Source organism: Cordyceps fumosorosea (genome assembly GCF_001636725.1).
Source record: "Cordyceps fumosorosea ARSEF 2679 chromosome Unknown scaffold_24, whole genome shotgun sequence".
Lineage (NCBI taxonomy): Eukaryota > Fungi > Ascomycota > Sordariomycetes > Hypocreales > Cordycipitaceae > Cordyceps > Cordyceps fumosorosea.
The window spans coordinates 290,630-300,115 of record NW_017387324.1 but is presented as its reverse complement, the minus strand read 5'-3'; the positions used below and the strand labels follow the sequence as shown (position 1 = coordinate 300,115).

General features: G+C 55.8%; 4 protein-coding genes across 4 annotated transcripts; 3 read left to right on the top strand and 1 right to left on the bottom strand.

The window, feature by feature from the left end:
• Nucleotides 1–683: 683 nt before the first annotated feature.
• ISF_07825 (hypothetical protein) lies at nucleotides 684–1,018 on the top strand (the record flags this gene model as incomplete). Its single annotated transcript, XM_018851428.1, has 2 exons — nucleotides 684–819; nucleotides 873–1,018. The coding sequence occupies 2 exons, from the start codon at nucleotides 684–686 to the stop codon at nucleotides 1,016–1,018; spliced, it is 282 nt and encodes a 93-aa protein (XP_018701444.1).
• Nucleotides 1,019–1,738: 720 nt separating this feature from the next.
• Nucleotides 1,739–2,695, bottom strand: ISF_07824 (Vitamin B6 biosynthesis protein; the record flags this gene model as incomplete). The annotated part of the gene is made up of 1 exon (XM_018851427.1): nucleotides 1,739–2,695. One exon carries the CDS (start codon nucleotides 2,693–2,695, stop codon nucleotides 1,739–1,741), a length of 957 nt encoding a protein of 318 aa, XP_018701443.1.
• Nucleotides 2,696–4,995: 2,300 nt separating this feature from the next.
• ISF_07823 (pyridoxine) lies at nucleotides 4,996–5,841 on the top strand (the record flags this gene model as incomplete). Its single annotated transcript, XM_018851426.1, has 2 exons — nucleotides 4,996–5,246; nucleotides 5,346–5,841. 2 exons carry the CDS (start codon nucleotides 4,996–4,998, stop codon nucleotides 5,839–5,841), a joined length of 747 nt encoding a protein of 248 aa, XP_018701442.1.
• A 1,712-nt stretch (nucleotides 5,842–7,553) lies between these two features.
• Nucleotides 7,554–9,254, top strand: ISF_07822 (uas; the record flags this gene model as incomplete). Its single annotated transcript, XM_018851425.1, has 2 exons — nucleotides 7,554–8,133; nucleotides 8,188–9,254. 2 exons carry the CDS (start codon nucleotides 7,554–7,556, stop codon nucleotides 9,252–9,254), a joined length of 1,647 nt encoding a protein of 548 aa, XP_018701441.1.
• Nucleotides 9,255–9,486: the final 232 nt, after the last annotated feature.

Below are 9,486 nucleotides of genomic sequence, written 5' to 3'. Positions count from 1 at the left end.
AAAAAAAAAAAAAAAAAAAAAAAAAAAAGGGCAAGAAATTAATCCAGCCTCGTCTTCTAGGCATCCATGAGACTATTGATTTCTCAATGAGCAGAGAAAGAAAAGTACCCTGTCGTCCAACATCGGTGTTGGGTCCGGGCCCCATCGCTGCCTTGCTGTATAGCTTCCCTCCAGGCAAGCAAGCGCAGCTCCCCACCCGCCAGTCGGCCGTGCACCCGCGTGGTTGCGTCGCCGCCCGCCGTCGCCGCCTTACAGCCTACCTAGACTGGCAGGCGGGCTGTCCACTCGATCTCACAGAGGGGAGGAGAACCGTTGTTTCTCATGCGCTTGGTTCCGCCGTGAAAGCCAAGCCCCGAGGGCTAGCGGCGGTGTTGGTGGCTGCTCGAGTTTGACAGGGCTACATGTTGGGTAAGGCAGGCAGCAGAAGGCTAGCTACCAACAAGGAGCAATGCTACCAACATGGGAAGAGATGGGTGTCGGCAGAGGTATATAACGGGACGGGTTGGAAGCCGTTTTGTGAAGTTGGGAAGCATCTTCATCTCATCCTGACCTTCAACCCATTGCCATCCCCTTCAAGAGTATCAATTACTACCAAAGTCTGTCACTCGACAATTGAAACAACCGCCGACTTCACAATCACTCTTCTCTCTACTTTGCACCTTTGCCACCAAACAACCGCCAATATGCTCATGTCCTCGCTCGCTTCCATCCAGGCCGGCTCCGTCTACACGACCAGCACCGTGCCCATCGAGCAGACCTACGGCCTGCCCGCCTCCTCCAAGACGGGCGCCGCCGGCGCCGGCGCCACCCCGCCCACCAGTGAGTCCAGCCCGCCCAGCGAGGCGAGCGACTCGGTGACGCGGAGCCCCTAGGAGACGGAGACGACGGCGCTTCCCCGGGTCCGGCAACCAAGACCGAGGGAGGGACGCCCGAGCCGTCGACCGAGACCGGCCAAGCGAAGCCCGACGACAACAGCACGGCTTCGGCCGGAACTATCAAGACCGAACCAAAGGACTAGGATGGGGGAAAGGAAAAGCAGGCGCATGGTGTCTATATATACGAATACAATGGCTTTGAGGCCGGGGCCCAGGGGAGGGGGGGTGTTGTTCCAGGACACAGCATGGAGCAAAGACGGGGGTAGAATCGAGGGCATAATAAACACTAGCTTTGGTTGAAGATATATATATATATGCGAGCTTACATGCATTGCCAACCCTTTCACTTTACACCAGCAGAGACGTTGTTGCCTGTAGATTTGTGCGACGTGACAGGAACACCCCATCTCCACCGCGAAGAGTTCGCAATTGGGCAGATCGGGGCGCGGAGATCGTGGGGGGGTAGTACAGGAGATCCAGGGGGGGGGGGGGCCTGGCTAACAAGCTCCGTGTCACCATGAGAAGTTGACCAATGTCGTATACAATACTTACTACTAAATAGGGAATGGCAAGTCAGACAGCAAAGTCGTGGGCACCGACAAAGTCCGTGACATGGCGAAAAGGTTGATCAAGTCCATCATAGATAAAAAGGGTACAAGAGTAAAAATGTCTAATACTGCTAACGTGACCCAGCAACGCAAGACGGCCCATAACGCCATAGCCAAGTGATGTGTTTCATTTTCTTCCTTTTGACTTCTTCATTTTGTTTGTTCATGTCGCTTGCTCGTTTTCTGTCGTTGGTTTTTTTTTTTTTTTTTTTCGTTTCTCTTTTTTTTAAGCCCATAGCTTATTGTTGGTCTTGCTTAAATCCCACGACCAGCCAGCTTCTCCTCGGGCTTCATCTTGTCGCAGTTGATGCCGACCATGGCCTCGCCGATGTTGGTGCTCAACTCGGCCAGCTTGGCCGCGTCTTTGTAGTGGGTGACGGCGTCGACGATGGCCTTGGCGCGCTTTGCCGGGTCGCCGCTCTTGAAGATACCGGACCCAACAAAGACGCCGTCACAGCCGAGCTGCATCATGAGCGCCGCGTCGGCGGGGGTCGCGACGCCGCCGGCCGCAAAGTTGACGACCGGCAGGCGGCCAAGCTCCGCCGTCTGGCGAAGCAGCTCGGCGTCGACCTCGAGCTTGCGGGCGAGCTCACGGATGCGGAGGATGCCGCCCTCAGCGAGCGCGGCCTTGGCATCTGCAATTTCGCGGTTGACCTTCCTCATGTGGCGGACGGCCTCGATGATGTCGCCGGTGCCAGCCTCGCCCTTGGTGCGGATCATGGCCGCGCCCTCGGCAATGCGCCGCAGTGCCTCGCCTAGGTTGCGGCAGCCGCAGACGAAGGGCACCTTGAAGGGCGCCTTCTCGACATGGTACTCGTCGTCCGCGGGGGTGAGCACCTCGGACTCGTCAATGCAGTCGACGCCGAGGGCCTCGAGGATCTGGCACTCGACAAAGTGGCCGATGCGAGCCTTGGCCATGACGGGAGTGTCTGGTACCTCATCGATGATCGCCTTGATCATGGCCGGGTCGGACATGCGAGCGACGCCGCCGTCCTTGCGGATATCGGCGGGGACCCGCTCAAGGGCCATGACGGCGCAGGCGCCGGCATCCTTTGCGATGCGCGCCTCTTCGGGGTTGGTGACGTCCATGATGACGCCGCCCTTGAGCATCCGCGGGAGACTAGCCTTGACGAAGAACCCAGTGCTGGGTTCGGCGGCGGCGGCGGCGGCGGTGCCGTTGCTACCGTTGGTTGCGTGGTTCTCGGTGGTCATTGTGAGAGTTTTGTGTGGTATTCTGGTGATTCAAAAAGTCAGCGGGATGTGTCACGGCGTGGGAGTAGATGTCAATGAATGTCAAGGTGGTGGTTGGTAGAGCAGGCGGCAGGCAGGTCGACGGCTCGGTGGTGGCGGGGAGGGGCAGAACGAGCCGGATCTTACCAGTCAATTGAGACGCGGGATGGGGAAAAGAAGAATGAAAGATGGAGGGAGAATCTGGGGGAGGCGCGGATGTAATAAGCAAGTGAGCTTGTTTTGTCGGACTGAGTCAGATGTGTGGACGGAGTAGAAGAGAAAGGAAGTGCCGCGAGCATCGGAGACTCGCGGATGGGCGCGGACGACATTTTGAGTGGGCGCGAACTTTTTTTTCGCCTCTGCCCCTCGTACAGTTACAGGTACGTACCTATAGTCCACTAACAATGTGGGCTAGCGAAGGCTTAAGAGGAGGGGGAGGGGCAAGCCAAGCGGGCAGGGGCCAATTACCTCTTCTATTAGGTATGTATGTATGCACCCTTCCTAGAACCAAGGTATTGCATCTGGCTCATCAACACACAAATAGTCCAACAAGGTTCTGTAAATATTGGACGGGTATCCCTTGATCCTCAACCCGTCAAGCGAGCACAACAGAAGCCCAAGCAAAATTCTTCCTACAGGTCGGGCTTCACAGCATCTACCACAATCGCGGCTACCTACATCCACAATCTCCCTCTCACCAACCACATACCTCAATTCGACAGTCAGCCTCCGCAACCAACGCAAGCAGGTTCGTTTACTATTATCAAGAGTTTATATTAATAACTACCTACAGCATCTGTCTGTACGGAGTGCATGCCGAGTGCAGCCCAGTCAGTTACCACACTTGCAGCACCCAGTCCCCGCCTCAAGGGTCCCGGCTAGCGCCCGCTGCGGACTGGCCCTATTCGGAAGCCTGCAGCATGCGGTGCACGGTGCCGGCTGCACAGCTTCCCTATCTACGGATACCTGCCATTCGTTTCATCGGCGAGGTTATCAGACCATCGGCGAGGTTATCAGACCATCGGGACGGCATCAGACCGCACCTTTCACATCCATCAGCCGTCCAGCCGCCGTCACACCGCAGCGATCGCTTCCCCGCCGTACCGAGAGACGGGGATCGACCATGCACACACGACCGGTCAGCACGGAAAATCTGGTCATGACAACCTCGATCGAGTCCTGCCCGCGCCAGCCAGTATCACAGACGTGTCACTAACGCTCGCACCGCCCCCAGTGACAACGCACCAAACGGACGAGGAGAAAAATTTCCTGATGATGAACGACCATGAATCAGACCATTGACATCTGCCGTACTCTCTATCTAAGTATGCTGGCTGCAACATTCGCCTCACGCACTAAAATCCATCACCGACCACGCGCTATGCGCCACCACCACCACCACCACCACAACTAGGCCGAACCGCCCGCTTCATGTCTCGCAAGTTAGATCGACGACCGGCCTGGCGGACTTCCTCACACATGGCTGAGGCTGCTTCTCAATATGCACTCTGTACCCGGTGTGTACAAGAAACGCCCTTTCCTGCATCACCGCAACAGATCGTATCACAACCTTATCCGAGAGGTCACGCTTGTCATCTCACCATGCCCGTCTACCCGCTCTCCGAGTGCCCGGGTTCGCCGTTTGCCTTCGACTCATTCTTCGTCACACTGAGTCGCGGCGCCCTCCCGAGTAGAGTACAAGCCTTTTCGCTGCTCTACCCAGAAGTTAGTCCTCTCCACCGTTTTCACGCCGTCCTCCACCCATGACTATTCCGTTACGTACTGCGCCGTGGGTTGTATAGGGCAGTTTTAGTAATAAATCACAGGATAGCCTCAGGCTTGACCTGGCAGTATGGAGCGACCATCAGCATCAGTGATACTCAGCTGTTGTGCACCTCTTTTTGCTCTTTTCGCCTCACTACGCGACCGGATAGCGCACACACACCACCCTGTCAGTCGCGCCCTGTCAAGGTACCACTGCAGCGGTCTCACTGCCATGTGGTACTTTTGACTTTCGACAAGGGTGGCGCTACAAGGGTGTCCGAAGGCGGAGCTCCATCAAAAAAAAATAGTCCCCTCCAGAAAACAACACCGGTGTCCGTCTCGATCCCCAAGACCGGCTTGAGCCGATAATAATCAGCAAGTATTCCGTCGCCCACCTATCGTCACTCGTTGATTGTGATCCGACTCAATTCTTCCGCCCTTTTCCAATCCCGGTATCTTCATACTACCTACTCCTCTACCTCTCGCTCGATTTCTTCTTCCTCACAGCAACAACGACCATGCAGCCCACAACCACCACCGTCGGCGTCCTCGCGCTCCAGGGCGGCTTCTCCGAGCACGTCGACCTCGTCCGCTCTGCCGCCGCCCAGCTCGCCGACTCCCTTCCCACAACCGTCACCGCCGTCGAGGTGCGCACCCCGGACGATCTCACCCGCTGCGACGCCCTCATCATCCCTGGCGGCGAGAGCGCCACCATTTCGCTCATCGCCCGCCGGACCGGCCTTGTCGAGCCCTTGCGCGAGTTTGTCAAGTTGGTACCACCCCAAATGCCATGAAGACCCTGAAGAAAGAAAGACAGAGAAGAAATTTAAGAAAAAGAAGCGAAACTGACACTCCTTCCCATTCCTAGTGTCCTTAAGAAGCCCACCTGGGGCACCTGCGCAGGACTCATCCTCCTCTCCAAGGAAGCCAAAGCCGCCAAGCAGAGCGACCTGGCTCTTATCGGCGGCCTCGACGTGTGCGTTCACCGCAACCACTTTGGCCGCCAATTCGACAGCTTTACCGCGCCCCTTGACCTGCCCTTCCTGCCCGACTCTGCCACCAAGCCCTTTGTCGGCTTCTTCATCCGCGCCCCCATCGTCGAAGAGGTTCTCCGCCCGTCCACCACTAGCGACAAACCTTCTTCGACCGAAGGAGTCACCATCGTCGCCAGGCTCCCCGATCACCTCAACGGAGCCAAGAACAAGACCATCACTTCTGAGGTGGTCGTCAGCGGCGCCGCTGGAGACATTGTTGCGGTCAGACAGGGCAACGTCCTCGGCACCAGCTTTCATCCGGAGTTGACGCCGGACGCGCGCATGCACGCCTGGTTCCTGCAGGAGTTTGTGCTGAAGAGCAGGGCATGATAGAAGCAAAAGTGAGAAAGAAAGATTCAAGCACTAAAAATATACGGCGCAAAGAGAAACAGGAATTATGGCGAAATGACAGTCACGGTGTTTTGGATTTCTATATTATCATTTGGCGGCTTCATCCATTACTGTCGCAGCGTTTCATAGATGATAGATCTTTTTATTACTATTTCTCCTTATATCATCGTGACCTGCTCTTCATTTCTTCGTTTATTACCCCAACAAGGCATGCATCCCTCATGAGATACACTCCAGGTCACTTTGTTACCACCCACAACAAACCCCAGCTGGCAACCTCCAGCATCTGCGTAGGACGTTGTAAGTACAAGTCGGTCGTCTTCACCTGTGGAATCCAAGGAGAGCAATCGTAGTCCAGCGAAGTCGATTCCAAGTAGGGCCAGCTATGTAGTAGCAAATCAACACCATATGCGGCTGGACTGTTATACAAAGGTCAAGAGGAGGCCAACTTGGAAGGAGATGCGGGAGCTCTTGGCGGATAATGGAGGGTAGGAACAGTATGCTCTGGTTAAACGCATCTGACGATTCCTGGGTTTGGCTGCTCATCAAAAAGTCGCAAAATGAGGCGATAAGATATCTCGGATATAGAAACTAGTAGCATACTGGTTCGTGCACCAAGAAGCATGACATGATTGTGCAGTTTTACTAATTTAAGTAGGAATCACAACATCATTCTGCAACCGTGGGCGCACCCTCACAGTCGCTCATGGCCATGTCTACCCGTGATTGTTCAGTCAGTAGATGAGGAATATAGAAAAAGAAAAGAAAAAAAGAAGAAGAAAAGAACTGGGGAGAATTTAGTCGCTGAAGCTTACAGTTAGCTGGGAGTCTCCTACAAACAAAGAGAAGTACGGAATAACATGCTTCTCCCTCGACCTTGCAACATAACGATTTAAAGCACGGCTGAGGTTGTAAATTGCACCAGCGCTTAAGCTGTAGATAAGATGCTAACTTTTCACAGCTTCTGCCAGGATCTTGTTGCCACAATACATCCATTTTTATGAGCCTCGTGAACCCCTTGTGCCCAACAATAATGCGAATAACCCTTGAAGTCACCCACAGAAGTTGACTACAGGGTAGTTTGGTAGATTGGCGGGGCTGGCTTGTTGCGTCATGCAAGCGGGCCAGAAGGGTGCCTGACGACTCGCGATTTGATTATGGCGCCCGCCAAATGTTTCGCTGAGGGGCAAAGGTAAACGGATCCAAGCTTACTCGCGGATCGCGCCTTTTGATGACACCTCTTCCTAGCAACAACACCTTTCCTCCATCCATGCGGTAACAATCCTTTTGAGCGGTCCATTTCTTGCATTATAGCTTCGAAACAAACCCGCACGCGAAACCTTCCCTACCAGTAAACTACCTGCTGTCCACCCGTCCGCTCTAGACCTGTGTTCGCCACACGCACATTTAATTCTCTTCTACAATTCACCTTGTCCGCACCACCTCCAAGACACATCGGTGCCTCGGTACAATTTCTAATCTCAACACGACTTGCCAACACGATCTATCACCCTCCATCTCCCGTCGCACGACGTCTACGAGCTGAGCTCCGTCACGACGCGCCGATTCAAACACCTCTTGGCCCCCAACAAAACGCTTCGACGGTCAGGCGCCTGCCCACCATCGGACGCGCTGGGGACAACGCGCATAGACTCTGATACATTCATCGGAAAAAGGACAAGAGCTTCACCATGGCCGACGAAAACATCAGCAACTTCAGCGCCATCACCGGCTCCAGCGTCCATGTTGCTCGCGGGTACCTTGAGCTTGCCCACGACGACTTTGAACGTGCTGTGGCCCTCTACTTCGAGAATCCCGACTTAGTATCTGGCATGAGCGCTGCCAACTTATCCAGCACTACCAACAACAGAGGAGCAACGTCAGCGGCTGCACCTCCGGCTACATCATCAACCCGCGGCGCCGTGTCCCGGGAGGACTCAAGCGGCGTGATTCACATTCCTAGTGACGACGATGAAATGGACTACAACTACGCCGATAGTGGCGCCGAGGACAACCATGATGACGACGAAGACGGCAGCGGCCACCAGGCGGCGTTGCTCGCGGCCAGCTACGCACAGGAGGACGAGGACGCCGCCATGGCCAGAAGACTGCAGGAGGAGTTCTATCAACAGGGTGGTGGCGGCGCCGAAGCGGATGTGCGCGCGCCAATTGCGAGAACGACAGAGACCCTGGTCGCCCCGGAGTCTGCCTGGGGACCTGCAGATGACCAGGCTATTCTGGAGAGCCTTCGACGCCGCCGACCAGCAGCTAGTAAGAACACCAACGCCATATGAACGTGAGTCTTGCAACTAATCATCGGAACAGGAGGGCGCGGTGCTGGATCTGCAGGCCCGTTTGCACAGCGTATATGGTCAGATGGTGCGGCGCCGTCGTCCAGCACAGCGGCGAACGGCACGCACGCACGGCGACTCGAGGATCTGTTTCGCCCGCCATACGACCTCATGGTGCGCATGTCATGGGATGAGGCGCGCACCTTGGGCAAAGGCGACATGAAATGGATACTGGTCAACCTACAGGACATGAGCGATTTCAACTGCCAAGCCCTCAACCGCGACATCTGGAAAGATCAGTCCGTCAAGGACCTGGTGTCAGAGAACTTCATCTTTCTACAATACGATAAAGATTACCCCGACGCCGAGGAATACATCAACCTTTACTTGCCCAACGGCACGCATGAGAACCCCGACAACTACCCATACGTCTCCATCATCGACCCACGCACGGGCGAGAAGGTCAAGGTCTGGAGCGGGCGGCCCTTTCCCAAGGCGAGCGAGTTCCACGCAGAGCTGGCCGAGTTCCTAGACCGGTACAGCCTCGAGTTCAACAGCAAGAACCCCGTGGCCAGGCCTAGCGGGCCCAAGCCAGCCGTGGTGGACGTCGACCGCATGACGGAGGACGAGATGCTGGAGATGGCGCTCAAGAACAGCCTGACGGGCGGCGCCGGCGTTGGCGGCAGCAGTAGCAGCGGCGGCAACTCGGGCTCGACGCCCAACATCCACGACCCGGACGCTTACACCAAAGCAGACGCGGGGACGGAAGAGACCAAGGACGATGATGATGCGGGATCCAGCGCATTCGCGCAGATCTCGTCGACGAACCCGCACACCGAGCCCGCCAACGACCCGGCGACGACGACGCGGATCCAGTTCAAGCACGCCGACGGGCGCGTGATCCGGCGCTTTGCCGTGTCGGACCCCGTGCGCACGCTGTTCGAGTGGCTCAAGGCGGCGCCGTTCGCCGGCAAGGAGGGCGTTGTGTTCGAGCTCAAGAAGATGCCGCAGGGCCAGGACCTCGTCGACAGCCTGGACGCGACCATCGAGGAGGCCGGGCTGAAGCAGGGGACCGTCATGATTGAGTTCATCGAGGACTAGGAAGAGATGTGTTGCAGAAAAAAAAATGGGGATATAGAATAAAACGAACACATGGAGCAAGGCAGAGGGTGGATGGGCAAGAGGGTGCGGACGGTTTTTTGGTCTTGAGCTGTGTTTAGTTTCGTCCTTTTTTTTTCTGTTTGTTAATCTGGCGGAGTGCGCAAGACTTTTTTACTAGTCTCTAGGCCCGTTCAATATATCCCGAAATGAACAAGGAGTTGTGAGTGAGTGA